General features: G+C 47.9%; 1 protein-coding gene across 3 annotated transcripts in view; it reads right to left on the bottom strand.

Moving 5' to 3' along the window:
- Positions 1–22,081, bottom strand: part of PARVB (parvin beta) — a 604,437-nt gene that overhangs the window by 249,634 nt on the left and 332,722 nt on the right. For all 3 annotated transcript variants that reach the window (XM_078673859.1, XM_078673861.1, XM_078673860.1), the window contains exon 5: positions 11,958–12,098. In XM_078673859.1, the coding sequence (XP_078529985.1) occupies positions 11,958–12,098 (141 nt within the window). The remainder of the gene's footprint in view (positions 1–11,957; positions 12,099–22,081) is intronic.

Genomic DNA, 22,081 nt, shown 5'->3' on the forward strand with positions numbered 1-22,081 from the left:
GGGGCGGGACTTGCGTCTTGTGCTCGAAGCCCGCACCCACGGAGTTCCTGGTCCGAGGAGCAGTGGTGACGCGGGGCTCCCATGCCTGAGGGAGAGCCCCGCGGAGGCGACAGAACACCGGATTGGCGGTAAGTGGGCCTTGGTGGGCGATTGTGTGTGTGTGTGTGTGTGTGCGTGTATGTGTGTGTATGTGTGCGACGGCGGGGGTGTCTCAGTATGTGTGCGCGTATGTGCGCTCATGTGTGTGTGTCTCTGTGTGCGACGGCGGGGGGGGAGTGTCTCTGTGTGCGTGTGTGTATGTGCGCTCGTGTGTGTGTGTGCATGCGTGCAGGGGGAGGTGTGCCTGTGTATGTTTGCGCTTCCCAGGAGACAGCCACGGCGAGCGCGGTGCGTGCCAGTTTCAAATCGCCTCCAAGGCGATGCGCGCGGCCAGGATTGTCTCCTGGGAAGCAGACATGGCGACAATAGGTTTTCGGCGAGAACGCGCTTCCGCGCGCTTAGCCGAGACCTAAAAATAAAGATATTTAATCTAAACTACACAAGACCAAAACGACAAAAATCCAACATACACAGTTCAAGAATATGGTTACAAAAGAGTTCTTAAGGTTAGTAATCTTCCCGCACCGGACTGGTGCATCCCGCAAACGAAGGATGCAACAACTTTGGCAGCGGCAACAGGCGCTGCGACAATCTTGGCCTTCGTAGTGGCGGGAATTTCCCAGCACTGACGTGGATGCGCTCCGCAAGCGAGCAATGCTATAAAACTTGCAGAAAGTCTTTAAAATCTTGGTTTCCAGCTTCCCAACACAGGTACAACTTCCAGAGGCATCACAACTGGCCCAAGCACTCTAGGAAGGACAGAACTCTCTTAGCAGAGTTCAGGGAAGCTGAGGGTGAAGTCCTTTTGTTCCTGTGACTTCTTAACAGGGAGCCAGCTCTTCTCAGGCGCTTGGAGATTCCTTCATGCAAGGGGACACAGCACCCATCCAAGTCCGTCCCCTCTACATGGCAGCAAAGCAACAGCAGGTCAGTCCAGCAGAGCAACAGCAGGACAGTCTTCCTTCTTCAGTTTCAGTTTTCTCCTTGGCAGAGGTTCCTTCTTGATTCCAGGATGATCTAATCTTCTGTAGTCAGGGGTTCTGTACTTATAGCCCTAAAAGTCTTTGTTCCCTTTGTGCAGGAGGGCTCTGAGCCCGGTCGGAACCAGTTCTGGGTGTTCGTTGAGCACTTTGCTTTTCCTGGCTTCTCCTTTCCTTTCAGAGAGAGGGGCAGGGTTGTCAGCCGCCCAGCAGGAGGTGGAGCCAGCATTGTGGAAGGCAGGCACAGCCCTATTAAGGCCCAGGTGACATCCCCTCCCACCACTCAAGATTCAGATGCAGTCATTCAGCCTAGGGCTGACTCAGCCAGCCTCCTGGGGGCTCCCCAGCCCCTGTCACTCTCAAACCAGACAGTCAATTCACAAACAGGCCAAGGCACACAGAAAGGTCAGACAAGAGAACAGCAACTTTCTTAAAGTGCTGTTCTCAAACACAGGATTTAAAAACCACCTTTCCTAAAAGATGTGTTATTAAATTCTGAGTTCAGGGATACCAGACTTCTATGTCCTACCTTGCTCCTATGGGAAGATATGCTGGTAGCAACTGTAGCCAGCATTCCCCATGATAGCCCATGGGCAAGGTAGCCTTACAATAGTGAAAAATGAAAATGGCTGTCATTCACTACCAGAGCATGTCACCTGCACTAGTACATGCTCTACCTTTCACATACACTGCAACCTGCCCAAGGGGGTACCTTGGGCCTTCCATAGGGGTGACCAATGTGTACAGAAAGGGAAGGGTTAGGCCTGGCCAGTGGGGCAGTGACCAGGAGGACATGGCAGTTCACAGACTGCACACAGGCACTGCAGTGGCAGGCCTGAGACACCATTTTAGGGCTACTCATGTGGGTGCACAATCAGTGCTGCCGGCCCACTAGTAGCATTTGTATCACCAGCCCTGAAACACTCAGTGCACTTTAGTAGGGTCTTCTTGGTGATACAAATATGCCAATCAGGGATAACCAATCACAATAACAATTTACACAGGGAACACTTGCACTTTGACACTGATTAGCAGTGGTAAAGTGCCCAAAGCATCTAAACCAGCAAAAACGAAATCCAGCACAGCGTCAAAAATACAGAAGGCAGATGCAAAAAGACAAGGGAAACCACGCCAAAGATGCCAGGTCTAACAGGTACTGTGATGGGGCATGAAACCCAATTGATCTGGGTGTATTAGAGTTGTAATCACTTCTCGCAGTCTATTTGCCAGCTCCTTGCCAAGCACCTTTGCCTCTACATGGAGGAGTGAAATTGGTCTGTAGGAGCCACACTGTGATGGCGGTTTGCCCGCATTATGGAGAACAATAGCAATCCGCTGGTCCCCCTGTGAACATCCCTCCTCTTGGGCCTTACGGAACGTCGAACAGTTGTTTAGCCACCCCAGCTGCGCAATTTTTTTACAGCTCCACTGGTAGATCATTGGGGTCCACCGCCTTTCCAGACTCTAGTCCCCGAATGGCTGCCGTCACCTCCTCTTCAGTCAGGTCAGCCTCCAACCCCTACTATCTTCATGCAGAAGTACTTGTAGATCAATATCACGCAGGTATATAATGTGATGAGATCTAAGTCACCCCTGGTCCCAGGGGGTGGGGAATACACTAGTACATAGTAGGCCACAAATGTCTCCGCTATTGCTGTGTTGATTCTTTGCAACATCCCTTTATTTTGGAGATACCAGGTGTCAATTCTGGGGAACAGTGGGGCAGCCTCTATAGAGACCTGCAAGTGTACCCCAACGGGGGAATGGTCAGAGATACCCTCTTGCATAGCAGGTCGATTGCCGAAACAGGTCACCAGTCAGGGTGTTTGTAAAGAGATAGTCCAGTCAGGAAAAACAGGTGTGTACCGGCGAAAAGTAAGTGTACTCACAAGAGGGATTATGCTGCGTGTCTGTGAGCCCCATTGCTTCCATGAAATAGGACAACAAGCCCCCTCCCCACCCCACTTATCCTGTCAAGGGTGGGATTTATAACCTCGTTAACATCTCCTGCCAGTTCCAACGTTTCAATCAGTAGGGCCAGAATTAGACCTTTTATGTCAGGGAGGGTGCCCACGTGAAGGCGCGGTGGGATGTAGTGGGATCATAGGTTAATCGTCCCACCATCCCACGTCTTCATGACTGCCACATATTTACCTTGTGGGTCATTCCATGTTCGATGTACTATGAGGGATAGTATACCCACTCTCCGTGAGTCTGTGGTATAGCCCAAGAGTGGTAGTGTAACCAAATCTATCTAGGGCCTTATAGTATGTGCCTCTAAGGTCTCCTTGAGCAAAATTGTGTCTGGACAGTACCAGCTACTCGTATTTGGAAATGGTGAGCAGGGAACACAAACAACAAAAATAATTATAAATAAAGCAAATTAGACTTATCTGCTCCGACGGCTGCCGCCTTGCTCCCGATCCTCGCGTCCTTGTCAGGAGCTGGCTGCACACTATGCATGCTCCCAGCTCCTAATCCCAGTGCTGCTTACATGCTGGGAATGCTATTCTCAGCATGTAGCAGTGCTTGAAATGGTCTGAGCGCCTCAATTCAGTGTTCAGACAGATTCAGAGCCTGTGTTGATTTCTCCACCCAGCTGTACAACACAGCTCAGTGGAGAAAGGCAAAGTGTGCATGATGCTTTGGCTGGCTTCAGAGGGCCGGCCAAACCATAAGGAGCACTTTGTAGTGCCCACCACTCTCCCCTCCTCCCTGGTGCTGCAACTGCAGTATCAGTGTAGTTGGCCATGCCTTTCCCTTGGCTTGCAGTTTCAGCCAGCAAATGTTTTATTATCATTTTATTTTCGTGGTTTGCCTCTGGTGGCTTTTTAGCAGGGAGGGCGATGCTCTCCACCATAACGGAGGAGCCGTCTTAAATACTAAAGAACCAGGGTCCACTTACTCTTATGGCCCAGGCCATTAACATTCCACGTCCATATAGTCAGATCCTTCGTAAGGGTGTTGTGGCATTGGAAAGTAGGTGGATTAAAACCTAGTGCCTGCCCTAACAGGAACCTCTCGCCACTGTTCAGGACAACCAGGACCCCACATTTCCCTTGTCTGTCACACATTCTACTCATCAATAACTGCCTGCTGTGATGCGTCATAAAGAGCAATAAAATCCAACCAAATAAAACATAACATAATATATCTCCTAACTTACCCCTCCCTGCTACCCTGCCTCGTCAGCCAAAACATGCCCAGCCCCCTAGCCCCCCACTTGCAGAGCGCCCGTCGCCCGTAACATAACCGATAAATCAGGGAAGGACTCCCACGTCAAATTGAAACTAATAGGAGTCAGTAGGAATGTTTAGTAATCCCTCTACAGGTGACCTTGTTAGGCATCTCTTTGGGCAGTGCCAGTTCTTGAGATCAATCCAGCAAGGGCACTGCAGCATTTATCAACTCAACCCACAACAGAACCAAACATGAAGTAGACATCAAGCAATCAATGAATATGTTTAAATCACTGAGTGTGTTTCAGCAGACAAATGCCCATATGGGCTATGCTCAGGTGTTCACCTAGTGATTTGGTGATCGGCGCTCCTCAGGGGAGTCATGTTGTTCCAGTACTGTCCCCAGCCTCAGGACACAAATCCCTTTAGTCCTGCTCCCTTTCTGATGTGCAGGTTGCCAACCCTTAACCCAGTTCCAGGCTTCTTCAGAAGTGAAGTGCCACATCTTGCCTTCATCAATGACACGGAGCCTGGCTGAGTACCACATCATATAGTTTATGTTTTTGTCGCACAAGTCTTTTACTGCCTCGAAGCTTCGTCGTTGACTCTGTACCTCCAAGGTAAAATCCGTGAAAAATCTAATCATCGCTTTGTCGATACATAGTTCACTGTGTGATCATGCTTCCTAAAGGATTGTATTGCGATCACTGTAGTTAAATATCCTAGCAATTATTGTGCGCAGTTGGACACCCGGCCGCGGGCCCAAGTCTCTAAGCGCCGTTCGAAAGAGAAGAATTTTGACAGTCTTCTCGGGTGTAGCATGGTTCAAGAATCAAGTCTTTGGGGAAGAGGTCTTCACTGGGTCCCTCGGTGCCTTCCAGGAACCCCATCACTCTGATATTGTTCCGACGAGACCCGATTTCCTGCTCAGCTACCTAAGTGTAGAAATAGCGCTGTTTTTGGTGATGGTTTGGACCTGTTCCTCTAAGAGCTTTGCCGTGGATTGGAGGATGATGATCTGGGACTCTTCCGTTTTCACCTTGTCGGCCATTTTCATGACATCCACCCTCAGCGTGTTTACAGTGATTGTAACTGTATCAAATTTAGGCTCCAGAGGCCCTCTCAGGTCCAGTATTCCCATCATCATTTCTCTTAGAGTGAGCTCTTCATCACATGGAGGGGGGGGGGGGAGGAATCTGCTCCCTCCTTGGTATGCTGAGAGGCTTTACCCTGGGCGGCCATGAGAACTGTGTATTTATCTAATTTACTGGACCGCATTACCTTGGCCCCATGATTTTTTACCATTGCAGGCATGTTAGCTTGGCCCCACTCTGGAGGTCCACTGCCTTTTTTGCACCAGTCACTAAAATGTCTGTGGCTCCGTGATTCGTGCGGGTTCCACCGGTCCTCAGTCCTCAGCAGCCTCAACAAATCCAGGTGATAAACTGCGCCATGTTCACTTCACCACAAGGGCCTTGGGCCACAGCAGCCACACAAACTATTCAACAGGCTCACAGGGAGGGGCACTTGTTTCTGCTCCAGCCATGGGTGGGCCAGCTTCCACCCACACCCACCCATTGGGGCCTATATATTCACTGACAGCCTGTGGGACCCATGCACCTCTCACCTCGGGGCACAGCTCCGCAGGAGACACAAGTGTGTGTTCTGCTGGGCCTCTGGGAAGTCTCTGTAGGCCCTCACCACAGGGCACTCTCAGTTGCCAGACAGGTGTGCGGCCAGATCCAGCCCCAGGAGACACGCCGCCACCTTCAATGGCTGTTCAGCTCCCGCCTGGTGATTTGCCCCCGCCATCCCAGATGGGAACATGTGCTGCTTACCATGCCAGTTGTGCCCCTCAGGTACCAGCCCACAGAAGCAGAAGTCAGCGGGGGTAGGAAGTGCCCACGAGATGCCCCGAAGGATCCCACGTTCATTGCCAGGCCCCACCTGCAATTATCTCCCGGCCCGCAAGCCAATCACCAATACCGGCGACTCTCTTTGCCAGACAGACACAAGATTGCTCCGGGTACTGCTTCTCCTTCATCACTGTCTGTGGTGGGCCGCCTCGCTCAATACTCCGCAGCTGCAGCCCCTTTCCCTTTCCGGGCCGAGGCGGCACAGACCATGTTCCCTTCAATGTGCAGTTTCAGCTTCAAGGGCGGCTCTCTCTCCCTCATAAGGGGTCTCAAACGACCGGAACACCACCAATCTGGTCCAAAGAGTGTAAGCGGGCTTTTGCTGGTGTCTCTGCCATTGGCACTGAAAGGATAGGGGTGGATTGTTGGGGATTAATACACTGGCTAAAGCAGGGCTAGCTCAGTGTGCGGCCATCTTGGTTGGCGGTTGGCCACGTCCCCGTCCTAGGGATATTCAAACTTATTTTTTCAGTTGTGAGCATTTCAAAGTTTAGGGAGCTGGTTTCAAACAACAAGGCTAGTGGGTCCCCAGCTGATCCCCCTACCTCCTGCATTACATATGAATCTAACACTTGTGTGATTTTTTTAATTGGCCCTTTCCGCAGGGTCATCCCCAAACTTTTAGCCTTTTGCCTCCTATTTTCCTGACCCTGTTTTCGTTGGCTATTGGATTCTGGGCACTTTACCACTGCTGATCAGTGCTAAAGTGCATATGCTCTCTGAATAAATTATGTCTTGATTGGTTATACATGATTGGAATATTTGATTTACTGGCAAGTCCCTAGTAAAGTGCACATTGTGTGCCAGGGCCTGTACATCAGATGCTACTAGTGGGCTTGCTGCACTGGTTGTGCCACGCACGAGTATCCCTGTAAATGTGTCTCAGACCTACTACTGTAGTGCCTGCGCACTCAGTTTGTAACTGCCATGTTGTCGTGACAAGTGCATCCTCTTGCCAGGCCTAATGCTTTCCTTTTAATACATATCTCACCCCAAGGAAGGCCCAAGAAAGGCCCGTGAGCAGGGTGTAGGGTATGTGAAAGGTAGGACAGGTGCTGGTGTGTTTCACATGTCCGGATAGTGAAATACTGTGTATTTCGTTTTTTACTGCTGAAAGACTATCTGTCCTATAGGCTTGTCATTGGACTGTAACCTTTTTACATGTGTAACTTGCAATATGGACAAGATGGGAAAATGGAGTTTAGGCTCTCTGAACTTAGAATGTATAAACGCATCTTTTTGTGAAGGTGTTTTTTAAATTCTGTGTTTGAAAATGCCACTTTTAGAAAGTGGGTATTTTCTTGCTTTATCATTCTGTGTCCCTCTGGCAGTTTGTGTATTTTGCGTTTGGTGTTTGAGTGACAGGAGCTGGGGTGTGCATTCACTCCAGACAGTCATCAGAGGGGGTTGAGGTGTGCCCGCCCTTGACTGGGTAACTCATCACAGAGTATAATATACCTAGTCTACATTTAGAGTGGTGGGAGGAGTTTCGCTTGCACCTGAATAGGCTGGGTCTCATTTTTCACAATGCTGTATTGAACCTAAAACACAAGGACTTTAGATTACTTCAAGGAACGAGAGGACCCTGCCAAAAAGAGCGGAAGGACTGTGTGAGGAGTACTTTCCTTTTCTGAGAGAAGGGTGGGTTGGGTCTCAGGAATACAAAAGAGTGAGGAAAGTTCCTTGCTGGATCTCAAAGGAAACCTGCCTGGAAGGAAAGCAGCAGAGCTTTGTGAGGAGTATTGCCCTGTTATGTGCGGGGTGGAACGGCCTGCAATAGCTCTCCCCTGTTGGAACAGGAAAAGGACTGGCATGTCCTTATACCTTTCTGTTTAAACCAAAGTGAAAGCGAGTGAGGAGCGTTTTATCAGTCCATCGCTTGGAGAGCGCTGTGGAAGGGCCCCTCGTGTGTGGAGAAGCAGAAGGGGAGAGCTTGTTGAGGAAGTGCTCCCCTCCTCCCAGTTGGCAGCTGGTGAGTGTGTGCACCCCTGGAGACGTGCTGGGCCTCCACAGTAAAAGCCTGGAGCCTGTACGCGGCCCCCAGCCAGTTGCCATAAATGTAAATGTAAAGGAATTTATGTAGCGCAAATCACCAAGCGGTTTCTAAGCGCTTGCTTAGGGAACCCGTCCTGGTATTCCCCTGTGAGATAACCCCGGCAGGGTATCCGCAAGGTGAAAGCCAGGCATCCCACCGCGAGGGGCCGTTGTGGAGATTAAGCAAGCTATTGCCCAGAGTCGCAGAGTGTGAACCCGTGAATCGAGTAGGCACCGGAGCGAGAATTGTCGAGTCCATGGACATTTTAGGACTCAAGACCCCGCCGAGCCGGGAATTGAACCCTGGTCCCGGGCTGACCTCTGCTTCCAGGTCTGCCTCCTCTAACCAGTGAGCCACACTTCTCCACATAGCCATAGCATCGAGGTAGCTGCAAGGGTAGCTAGCCCAGCCCTAAAGTTATCAGAGCAACCCCCAGAGTCTGACAAGTCCGGTCAGCGCACTGTTAGAAAGGATGCTGAGCGCCCAAATGGAGCCGCCGGTATACGCACCGGAATGGAGCTTGCAGGAGCAGTGCATCATCTGGCGCCGTCCTGCAAGCCAGAACCGCCTAAGAAGAACCGGACGAGCCCCGCTGACCTGCTGCTGTGAGCAGGGCAGGGAAAGTTGGGCTGCCAGCAGAAAGTGAGACCGGCAAGCAGGAAGGTGAAACCTGAGCCCAGCGAGGGCTTAGGACCAGTGAACGTTCTGCTCACTGGGGTCGGGCCTTGCACCGGCTGCGCCGCCGTCTTGCAGACAGCCCCATCGGCTAATTTTGCCTGCGGGGGACCCAGCGAGGTCTCCCCACCGGCAGGGGCAGTGCTTGTGTGCCCCCCCCCCCTGTCCAGACACCTACCTGGGAGGGCAATTGCAGGAGTGTTGCACCACGGGTCGAAGCCTCAACAAAGCCCCTTTGGTCGCCTAGAAGAAACAGGCCGCATCTTTTCATTTTGCTCTTGGAACTACCATATGACCCGTAGTAGGCACACAGGTGCTCCTGTCTCCTACGGGTCAGGACGGCCTCTACTGGCAATTGCGAGGTGGGACCGACGTGTAGTTGTCCCCGCCTGACCGCTGCATTTGGGCACTGGTGTTTGGGTACATTCTGTGTTCACTCACATGCTACATGTGGGTTCAGTAGGGCGGTAATGGTAGTTTACGGTGCCGTCTGAGTGGCAAATGTATTTTTACTGAATCTACCTAATGGTGACCTAATGTGTTTGGCCTATTACACAAACGTGATTTATGACCCGTACAGGGTATGAATATTTACTTCAGTGCGCTAACTGTGATGATGTGATGCCTAATGTTTTCACAGTTTTTATGACATGGGCAAGTTCTGGGTATTTACCTTCTGGCACGGAATGGTTTATGACCATTGCTTTATGGAAAAGTAATTTATGATCTATGTTATGACTATGATTACTACCTAGTTGGCTAAGTGATTTATGCAAATGTGGTCTAACAAGCTTTACATAGCAAAAAGTGATTTATGGTCTATGTGTCTTATGTATAATACAGTGTTATTCTTATATAACCTTTTGTGAAATCTCTTTTGTGGTGTACCTAGTGTATCACTGGTGTGTCCGTGTGTTGGGCAAACGCTTTACACATTGCCTCTGGAATAAGCTTGACTGCTCTGCCGAGCTACCAAGGGGATGAGCTGAGGTTATCTTGTGTGTGTAACTCCCTTAGTGGTGGGTTTTTGCCTGGTCTAGGTGTACACCCTCGCCAACCAGAAACCCCATTTCTAACAGTGATCCAGACTGGTCCTGGGCAATAGTGAAGTCTTCGTTATCGGGCGGTTCCTGAATTGCTGGAACAAGCTTATGTGCGTCTGCTTTTGAAAAAACTCTAGATACAGAAAATCTATCTAACTATCATCCTGTGTGTCAGCTACCATACATTATGAATGTGTTTGGGAAGACAGGTTTTTATTATAGGAGAAACAATCATTTAAATCCCTCTCAGATGGGCTTTCATTCAGGCTATAGCATGGAATTAACCATGCTATCTGCACTGGGCTATTTACAATGCTGTGCTGATTGCAACACCTCCGTTGTTTTAATCTTACTTGATCTATCAGCAGCGTCTGGCACTGCAAATGACCCAATTCTGATTTTAATGCTCCGTGAACTGAGCCTAAAGGATCTAGTTCCTGATCAGTTCCCCGACTTCTTAACAAATTGCCACAATAGGATTCTTCTCCCACCACATACCTCTAAAAGAATAAAACATGCAGCAGGGGAACCTCAACAACTTGTGCTATCACCCTTGCTATTTAATTTGTATATGAACCCCCTTGCTCAATTGATTTTATCTTTGAAGTCGATATGTTTTTATATGCAGAAGTTACTCGGATTATCATGCAGACTTCTGGAAATGAATAAAATACTGGTAAACAAGCTACAGGACCGTCTACACCAGGTAGATCTCTGGATGAGCACTTATCGTCTTAAATTAAATAGGGATAAGATAGGGATTTTATGTGCTATTATCCAGGCAGCTTCCTGGGATTTTTATTTTTGGCCAGATGTATTGGGACCTTCACCTGTTCCCATATTTAAAAATCTGGGCATCAATATCGACAGCCAGTTAACCCGGTCAAATCAAAGCTCAGCAGTGGGTAATTCTGTTTTAACCAACTGCAGTTTGTGAAACACCTTTTCTATTTACTTCACCTCAGAAACTCCAAATACTGAATGCATTCATTTCATCCAAGCTGTGCTACTGCTATCCCATGTGTCTTGTTCTCCCATCATTTCAAATGTATAAACTTCAATTCATAGCAACTACCTCTATTTTTTGGTCGAGCATTCGAGATCTCTTGTGTATACTTTAGTATATACTTATATGTGTATCTACTTTGTGGGCTCTGGAGATCAGCGCTAGGACTTGTCTGCTTCCACTTAGGTACTTTTTTTTCGGTTCAACTGCCTCTATTTAACTATCTTGATAGAAAGCGACAAGCAGAGGTCAGTAAAATACCAGAATTGCTTTCTTCTTGTTCATCTGCCTCTATTTAACTGTCTTGATAGAAAACGACCAGTAGATGTCAGTAAGATACCAGAATTGCTTTCTGCCGAGAGAATTCCTTTTTAAAAAAAATTCTGCCAACTGCCTCTATTTAACTTTCTTGATAGAAAACGACCAGCAGAGGTCAGTAGAATACTAGCATCACTTTAGCATTCTCTGGATTCCAGCCCATAGAAATTGTCTTCCATGAGCACCCGTAGACAATATTTTTTTCAAATCTTGTATTTTTTGTGGTATGACCACCGAAGGACCTGATTTTATATTAAAAACAGCTTTGGACTATACCATTTCCCGCTGAAAGGCACTATTTCTCTTCATGTGTTCCCATACCTGGTGTGTCATGCAGTTTGGTGCTTGCTTTCCCTCAGTGTTAAAGAACAGTAGATGTTTCAGCACCCAGGCTAATGTGCTGCATAGTTAAATACATATAAGGTCCCAAAAGTGAGACTGATTGCATTGCAAATGCTTGTCAGCTTGTTTTCTTATATGATTAGCCCACTTCGCTCAGTACACTTTAGGACATCTGTTTAAACCCCACTACTTACAAATTTCCTCCGGATAATGTGTGAATAAGCTGACATGCATGCATGTTGTGGCAATCAGTGCACAGTCCTATCATATGCATGCATGTGCTTCACCGTCTGTGCATGGGAATTCAGAATCACTGTGTATACTCATGCATGGATGTGTTCAAATGAATAGGGGGGGCACTCACAGTCCACGCTCCACTTGATAGTCCAGCCATGGGGTCGGAGCAAGTCATGTACAGCTTCCAGCACAGTCTGCAGTTTCTGTTTCTGGCCGATTTCAGACTGGGTGACTTCTGCTACATTCAGCTTGCGGCTTCCAAGCTTCTCTGTATTAAGGGAAACACATTGAAAAGAAGGCCGACCAGTCCTCTGCACATCACACAAACAGAAATGGGCTAAACATCAAAGTAACAGGGAGAGCAAGATAAGAGTCTAGCGTGGCTCTAGAGAGCCTGTGCACGAGCGGATCCCTCAAAATATTTGTCATGTAACTCTAGCTACAGAGATCATGTTTCAATATGATGAAGTCTCTTTAAAAATAAAAAAAGTATTTCTTTAACATGCAGCAGCGTTTCGCCTTAGTACGACATATTATATCACTTTATATAAGTATTGAGAGGCATTTAATAAAACTCAAACATTCATGTCCGCTCTGCAATATTAATACCACTATTAAATTAAGAAACAAGTCTTTTATCATGTCAGTTGCCATGTGTATCCAAGTTCCAGGATGCAATCAAGAACACGCCCACTGTGGCGGGTCTTTGTAATATAATTATCAGGTGTTCCTCCGACAAAAACTGCTCCTGTTTTGTTCTTCCATGCCCGTGAACAAGGACACACACTGTCTGAAACACGTAGGGCGTTTGTGGAATTATTTTTGGCTGTGGTGACGAAGCCTGCAACTTTGTGGTCGGCGATTAAAGGAGTTAACACTCACGAACGGGGATAACGGCAGTTGGCGACCGGAGCAAGTGCAGAACAGACGCTCGGCGCCCTAATGCTCATAATGCTTTGTGATAAGTTCGAATAAAGAAGTTACACACTTACAGAGGCTCAGTGCATAGTGTGGGGGCAAGGAAGCGACATTACATTGGCGACGAGGCTGGGACCACGAACACCATCGAGCACAGTGGCCAGGAGCAGGCACCCTCCAACAGCCCCACACCAACCAGAAGGACAGAACAGCAACTAGGATGAGCAGAGGGCGTGGCAGCAGCGCAACAGCACGAGTATAAACGACAATACAGCTCAATCACCCAGGTCAGTGCTGTGCTAGGGAACGGAGCTCACAGCTAGCACCCTGGCAGCCAAAGGCACCACCCCCAAGACAGAGGAAGGGGCGCAGACTGACAACCCCACGCAGGCTATAAGGGACAACACCCCAGGTAGTCCAAGAGGGCAAGGTGACACGGCAGGGAGTGCAGGAGCATCCGGTGTACCCGTCCAACACAGTGCCCAGGCAGTAGACCCCAGAGGCGAGGCCAAGATGGCGAATCAAGCGTCGGCCCTGATGGCCCCCGTCCCATTTCTGCCCAGACCGGTGGAACCACAGTTAAAATGGGAGGATTGGAAGGAATACTTTCAAAACTACATTGAGGCACTTGAGGATGAAAATGAAGGGGCATTCACCCCGGAAAGAAGAAAGAGACTGTTACTCCACAACCTGGGCCCGGAAGGGGTGAGAGTGTTCAAAAACCTGGTGCCCAAGGAAAGGGGCGCGACGGAGACAGATGTCTTCAAAAATGCACTAGATGACTTGGACTGCCATTACCGTCCAGCAGTTTGTGTCTCCATAGACCGGTATAATTTCCAACAGAGGAAGCAGGAGGCAGGCGAATCGATTGATGACTATGTGGCAGCGCTCCGACGTCTGGCCATCACGTGCCTGTACGGTGCTCTACAGGATGAGTACATCAAAGACCAGATCGTCATGCATACCACCAGCAGGGCTGTCCAAGACAAACTATGGGCGCAGAACGAGACATCACTCAAAGAAGTTGTTGCGATGGTCAAAAAGGCAGAAATGTCAAAACGCGGCGCTGATGCTGCCAAGCGAGAGGGCGCACCGAGACAGATGATTAACAAGATCGACGAGGCGTCCCAGCCCAGTAAACCCAGAGGGACGTATGGAGACCAGAGGAAGGATTCGAGATGGACAGGGAAACAGACGGTCCGCCCCGGCTCAGACAACAGGTTTGCGTGTTACAGATGCGGCAGCACGGCGCATTCGGCCCAGGATAAACGCTGTCCCGCGTTCCGCGCCAGATGCGCGTTTTGTGGCCTGGTCGGCCATTTTGAAAAGGTATGCAGCAAGAAGGGGAAGAAGTCCACGGTCAAATGCGTCGATTCAGCCACAGCGGACATCAGCGAGGAAGACGACCTGGAAGATGAAGATTTGGTGCTATGCATCGAGGACCAGGTGCTGGAAGTGGCGGGGAAGCGAAGAGATAAGCCTCGCACGGACATGCTGATAGGGGGAGTGAAGGTACATGTGGCTGTCGATTCAGGATCTCCCTGGACCATCGTGCAAAGATCCATATGGGAAGAAGTCTTCGCGCCAGTGGTGGGGCCAGACCTATGGCCGCCGGACATCAAACCCATCTCGTATACCGAGAACGCCATTCCACTAGTGGGGTGCCGAGACTTCACATTTGAATTCAGAGGCAGGTCAGCTACGTGCACCCTGTACGTGGCGGAGAAGGGCCCATCAGTGCTGGGATGGAGAGACGCAGGGGATCTAGGAATCATACTCAACCCAGGCGGGAAAGAGCAGATACTATTGACGGACGAGTGGCCCCTCACGAGAGTTGAAGACTGGAAATCTGCATACCCCAAGGTTTTTGATGGCACAGTCGGTAAACTGGACAAGTTCGTCCACAGAATGGTCCTCAAGGAGGGAGCAGTACCAGTGGTACACAAAGTCAGGAACATACCCATATCCACTAGCGGAGCGGTACAACAAGAACTTCTGAGGCTGGAGGAGCAAGGCATCATAGAGCCGGTGGACAGTGCGGAGTGGCTATCCCCCTTGGTGGTGGTCAAGAAACCCAATGGAGAGGTTCGTCTCTGCGTTGACCTCCGCGAGCTCAACAAAAATCTCATTGTGGAGAGATTTCCCCTACCCAGAATCGAGGAGATGCTCGCTAGGACAAAAGGTGTAACACACTTCTCCACCATAGATCTCACGTCAGCATACTATCAGATTGAGCTGCATCCTTCGAGTAGGAAGTACACCGCCTTCATTACACCCTTTGGGTGCTACCAGTTCCGGAGGATGCCCTTTGGCCTGGCATCTGCAGCGGCTGTATTTCAGAAGCTGATGCATCGGCTGTTCAAGGACATCTTGGGGGTACAGTACTTTCAGGATGACATCCTGGTGATGGGCTCCTCCAAAGGAGATCACGACAGCAAGCTGCATAGAGTCCTGGGAGTGCTGCAAAACAGGGGGTTAACTGCGGAATGGAGCAAATGCAAGATCGGAACTCACTCAGTGACATACTTAGGTCATGAGATCGGCACACTTGGAATATCACCCAAGGAACAAAACGTGAAGGCCATCAGGAATGCCAAAGCTCCTAGCACCAAGGAGGAAGTGCGGTCATTCCTAGGAATGGCCGAGTATTATAGCAAGTTTGTGAGGCACTTCGCCACCAGGACATACAGAATGAGGCAACTCATCAGAGACAAGACAAAGTTTGAGTGGGACTCAGAAGCGCAATTGGAATTTGACACGATAAAGGACTGCATCAGCCATGCTGTTCCACTGCAAGGGTATGTCCCCACGGGCAAGACCATAGTGACGACAGATGCCAGCGATAAGGGCTTAGGGGCGGTTCTGGCACAGGTGAGGGAAGATGGATCTACCGAAACCATCAGCTTTGCTTCACGCGCGCTGTCCCCGACGGAACAAAGGTACAGCGTCATTGAAAAAGAGATGTTGGCGGTCACCTGGGCTATGGGCAAGTTCCGGCAGTTTGTTTGGGGCACAATATTTAAGCTTCAAACCGATCATAAACCCCTGATCAAGGTCTTGACGTCCTCGGGCCATGAGACAGCGACCCCGAGAATAGCAAAAATGACTCTGAAGCTACTCGATTACACCTATGATGTGGAGTACCTACCAGGAACGCAAAACAGGGTTGCAGATTACCTCAGCAGAGCTGCGGCGATGGAAGAGGCGCCGGAGGAAGCCCCGGACAGGGAAGAGATGGTGGCCAGCATGGAGGACCATGAGACGACGATAAGTAGCCAGGAATGGGCGGCAGCCTATGAGCAGGACGTGGAAAAGGTAGAGATAAAGAGACATTTGACGTCGGGCTGGCCTGACAAAAGGAAGCTCACTGAAGGAGTACGGAGGTTCTACGAAATGAGAGAGGAACTGTCCCTAAGTGACTCGGGAATTTTCATTTACAGAGGTGAGAGGGTCGTGCCACCAGATTCACTGATACCCAGATTGTTAACACATCTGCACGAAGGACACCTGGGTATTGTGAAGACCAAGGCACGTGTCAAACAAATGTATTGGTGGCCAGGCATGGATATCCACATAGAAAGGCAAGTGAGGGAGTGTGGACAGTGCCAAGGAGCGGACAAAGTGCTAAGACCACTCCGACCAGCCTTGGGGAAGTTTGACACTCCGCAGAGCCCCTGGGAGAACGTGGCCATCGACATACTAGGGCCTGTCCTGGACAGCAAAGGTGTGAACAAGTATTTATGTGTGGTAATAGACAAGTATTCCAAATGGCCTGAAGTGGACATTCAAGAGTCCATGGATACGGACACGATACTGAAATTCCTGACGACGGTGTTCCTAAGAGAAGGAATCCCCAAATATATCCTCAGTGACAATGGGCCGCAGTTTGTCTCTGACAAATGGGTTAGGGTTATGAGGAGGAACGGGATTGAGTCAAAACACACGGCCGTCTATCACCCAGCATGCAATGGCCAAGTGGAGCGGTTCAACCGCGTGCTAATGGGCTCCATACAGGCAGCCATCACGCAGGGAAAGGACTGGGAGACCGAAGTGATGAGTATGCTGTGGGCCTACAGGATCACCCCCACGGCCGTGGGGTACAGTCCATTCCAAGTGCTAAGAGGACGACATCCATTCACTCGGGACAACGTAGTGTGGAGGGAGAAGACCATCACCAGCAAATGGTCCCCCGCGGTGGTTCAGCACAACTTGGAGAAGGCCCAGAAGATTTATGCCGCACACTATGACAAACGTCGCAATGCGAAAGGGACAGAGCTGGAAGAAGGAGAATGGGTCAGGGTCAAACTCCCTACCCTACAAAAGAAAGGTGAAAGCAAGTACAGCCAGCCTTTACTGGTCAAGGAGGTGCGAGGCAGGGCAGCCCTCCTCAGCGACGGCAGGGTGTGGTCCCAAGACCGCATGGCCAGAGTCAACAAGATAGTTGTGTGGCCCAAGCCCGAGGAGATAGAGATACAAGTGGATTCCCAAGATGCCAGACCCCAAACAGAGCACAACGCTGAAGTCCTGCCAGATGGAGCAGGAGAGGACAGTGAGGCGGAAAATCCCAGCACAGAGTCTACCGCCAGAGACACTACACCGGCCGGTGTAGTGCATAGTGGAGATCAGAGAGATGGAGAGAGATCACGAGGAGAGAGAGAGGTGGAAGAGAACATGCCGGTAAGACACACCCGTAGTGGCAGGGCAGTCACGGTGCCCTCTCGATATAGAGACTTTGAAATGAGTGGACACTAGTCACAGGCATGGCCAAACCTGAGTGCCCTCCAGAGACACATTTGGGGACTATGGACACACAGTGAGAGTTGGGAAAGGTTGTTTTGTTTTTTGTAAAAAAAGGGGAGATATGTAGTGTGCGCTCTAGTCTATGAGCGCGTACGCGATGACGCGTCACGCTATAGACTGGAGCGCGAGGCGGGCGCATGCGCAAGAGAGCTTGGTGAAAGGCGCGAACGGGGATAACGGCAGTTGGCGACCGGAGCAAGTGCAGAACAGACGCTCGGCGCCCTAATGCTCATAATGCTTTGTGATAAGTTCGAATAAAGAAGTTATACACTTACAGAGGCTCAGTGCATAGTGTGGGGGCAAGGAAGCGACATTACACCTGTGTGTGGCGATTTCATTGCGAGGCAAGTTACGATTGAATTTTTAGCAGTTAGCCAATACCGCGAAAACGCCCTGCTGCTACTTTACAGATCCCGCGAGTTGCAATACAATTCGCATTGGGAATAGTGAGATCCGTGTCGCCAGACATAATAATGGACGATGTGGCAGATTCTTCCAATCCCCATCACCCACAGGGGGAATTATATGAACTACAATTTGGAGCAATGCGAAGGGACCACAAGTTCCAGGATGCAATCAAGCACACCCCCACTCCTGTTTTGTTCTTTCATGCCCGTGAACAAGGACACACGCTGTCTGAAACGCGTAGGGAGTTTGTGGAATTATTTTTGGCTGTGGTGACGAAGCATGCAACTTTGTGGTCGGCGATTAAAGGAGTTAACACTCACCTGTGTGTGGCGTTTTCATTGCGAGGCAAGTTACGATTGAATATATAAACAAACAGACTGAATGGGGAACCAAAAGCAACAAAGGCACTTTAATTACTGAAAGGGCATTTGATAAAGGACTACTTCCGAAATGCGGCATGCCCGTAATTTTAATAAATGGTGTTCACCCAAAGCCCCGCTGTGTCGCCTCTAATCGACTTCAATTGAGGAAGATTGCCTTGGGAATATTTAGCGTGCCCTCACCGGCACGTGAGGTTGACCCTCCCTCAAGTGTTTGGGGAGTCGCTAGGTGTGAGAAGACTTCCCGACCGCCTCGCACGACGGAGGAAGTGGAGAAAACGCTGCCAATTGGCAGGCCATACTTCAATGGAGAGATGTTGATTACTTTACCAGAATCTCCGACTCCATTTCTGAAGGAACTGGGAGGCAGGGAGTGTGGGCTACGGACGCCATACAGTGCCCAGAACAAATGCTTAAGCTCCCACCTGGTTAACGCTGCCGATCGGCATTCCAACGGGGAAAAGCAGGAACCATACCGACAAGCGGAGTCACTAACCAGCAATACGGCAACACTGCATGCTGGGGAATGCAGTTTGACTGTAGAGACGTCCATGACTCCGTGCAACGTCTTACCTGGGGTCCAACACTACTTTAGTATATTGGACATTACAAACAGACTGAATGGGGAACCAAAAGCAACAGAGGCACTTTAATTACTGAAAGGGCATTTGATAAAGGACTACTTCCGAAAGGCGTAATGCCCGTAATTTTAATAAATGGTGTTCACCCAAAGCCCCGCTGTGTCGCCTCTAATCGACTTCAATTGAGGAAGATTGCCTTGGGATTATATATATATATATATATATGTATATATATATATACATATATATATATACATATATATATATATATATATATATAAATAACATTTTGGACTCAGAAGAGAGGCCATGTTATGCATGCTCTCCCCTTACCTATCTGACCCTACGTAGTAGTTGAAAGCAAGGGCAGATGAATAACAAAAGAAACTATAAAAGATAAAATGGTCAAAAGTGAATTACAGGGTCATTTTTTCACCCTAGGGTTTGGAGTGAAATCATAGAAAACTCTAACTTTGCTATTATTGTCGATCAGAGGTCACTTGGAACCCCTTGGTGAAAAACATACCCCAATTCATTGTTATTCATCTAGAATTCTATATATTATGCATGGAGCAACATCAAAGTCTATTAAATCAGACCCAGGAGGTCTTTCTACAGCTCACATCCCACCTATTCAAAGGTGCCCTGATGAGTAATGGTGAAATAAAAGATTTGCATAGGATCACACAATTTGTTCAAGCAGAGCAGCCTGGACTGATCCTAAGTTTTCGTGGTTTCAGATTATGCAACACAGCCACAAGATGGCATGATTTTGCCTCTTTTTTTAATCAGAGGTGTCTGTGTGGTCCTTAATTCTTGTAGCTTAAGGTTAAAATGTGGGTGGCAGACATAAGCCACATAAAAGCCAGGCTCATTTTAGGCTCGAGGGTCCAAGAGTACTATGAGCTGTGTACTCTGGCTCGAGATTTTGTTTGCTCCCCCTTCCATTGATAATATAAAACCATGCTATTCAGCAACCAATGCTTTGCAATACAAGTCACTGTGAACTACAGGGAGTTGTCACCGTTCATTTTCACATACACACGGGGTGTGAAATGCAAGGCAGGGACAGGTAGAGCTTTGAAGATTTTCTGGCTAAACACTGAATATATAAATCTGTTCCATTCAGTCTCTTTGTATGTAAATGTGTCTTATGTAGATACCCGGAAAATCTGGCATGGATCTAGTCTTCAGAGAACTGCACTAAACACCCTAACATACGCAAATCTAATATTTTTAAAGTTCTTATTTCAACATTTTGTGCAACACCCATTCGGGCAGAAACCGGAGTTTCTGGCCAAATCCCTTCTATAAGGAATGTAGTCATTTCCTATGTTTAATTACCGTTTGTGGAATTACCACCAGTGTTTTCGGGAACACAATACCCAGAAAATTCCCATGGAAATTGGAGCAGATACATATTTTTCAAAGTAATTCACCATTTCATTGGTGCGATGATGCCATTATAAGTAAAATTAATAGAAAACGGACTAATTTAAGGAAAAAAACTCCTACTGTCTCCAAATTGGAAAATATAATTCTGACCCCTTTCCAACAAGCTCTAATATAAAACACTCATTCAGTTCAAATCAATGTAAAACAGTAGAACATCAATCTACGGCAAATAATTGGATAACCTAAGCATTCAATGATTTTGCCCCTGCTAAGACTAAAATACTTAGCAAATTACTGCTCCTGGGTACTCTACCAAGCTAAAACTAAATTTAAGACAGAACGTTAGGGGAGAGACATAATGAGAATAACTAAATAAAATTCTATTTTGAAAAGATTACTATATCTTAGAATCCCGGAAAGATGTTTTTCAGATAATTAGAGTTATCCGATGACTCCAGAGCTAAGCATCACGTTACTTATTTACAATATATGTGTAATAAACAATTATTTTACAGAGAACATTCAAAATACGCAGGAACATGAAATTGCATGGGTCCATGCTGGCTTGAGAACAGTTCTCATTTTCAATGTCGTAGAGACATCCTTTTACTTCAAATTAAAATCTGGCACCCTTACAGATCCTTGCCTGGTTCACCTGTTTAAACAATTAGACACCGATTGGAAGCGTTACGTAATGCTTTACTGGCAAAAGGTATTGTCTCCGATTTATTTATACTAGCCATAAACACACCTATTCTCAAAACACCTGGTGTGGATATTAATATGAAAACTTTTCACACTATATCCCTTTTACCAACAGCCATCAAGATGGTAGGTGCTAAAATACACGATTTTCTTGGTGCACATTTGACTAGAAACAAAGTATTGGTGGTCACCAAAATAGTGTTTCATCCATTTCACATAACTGGTAGTCTAGCTCATCGCTAATGACCTTAGATTGGAGGCTAACAACAAGAAAATTAACAGCTTAATATTAATGGATCTGCCTCTGGCGTTTGATACAGTAGACCAGGACATCCTTATTTACTGCTTCAGCCGTGGGTATAACTAATACACACCTTGACCTGGTTTATGAATTTCCTGCTAAATCGTACAAAGGTTATATGGTTGCCTGCCTTCAAACCTCCTGTAACAGCTTTAAAGTGTGGTGTGCCACACGGCTTGGCCCTTTCTCCACATCTTTTTAAAACCATGTAAGCCCTGTTGACACTATCGATAAGATAGTAAATATAGCGTCATTAGGATAGGGGTGGTGTTATCTTCAAGAATAGATGAGGTAATGTGCCCCTAACTGAATACAAAGTGTCAAAATAATCAGTTAAATAAGCCAAGTTAAAGAACAAGTCAAAACCATGAAGGTTTAATGAAGATTGAAAATTAATTACAGAATGAAAAATTAAGTTAGTCAATCAGTATACGGAATTAGCATAAGCTAGGTCAAATGCAGCATAAAAACTGAAAAAATATTTCACATCCTTTGCATGAGACTGACTGGATCTGCTCTGTAAGAATCAAGAACCTAACTCAAGCAGCAAGTCTAGCCCATATGTCTTGGCAAGTAAGCTTGAGTATCAATCTAATTTAAGCCTGGCTCACCTCCAGAATGAGCCCTTTTTTATAAGAAAATTCACAGCGAAATTCAAAGTCCGTACACCGAGCAAAATGTTGCAATGACCAAATGAATCACAATACAGGACATAATGCTGAATCATCTAACACCATCCCCTGAATGAATAATAAGGCCTGGT

Source organism: Lissotriton helveticus, chromosome 1_1 (genome assembly GCF_964261635.1).
Source record: "Lissotriton helveticus chromosome 1_1, aLisHel1.1, whole genome shotgun sequence".
NCBI lineage: Eukaryota > Metazoa > Chordata > Amphibia > Caudata > Salamandridae > Lissotriton > Lissotriton helveticus.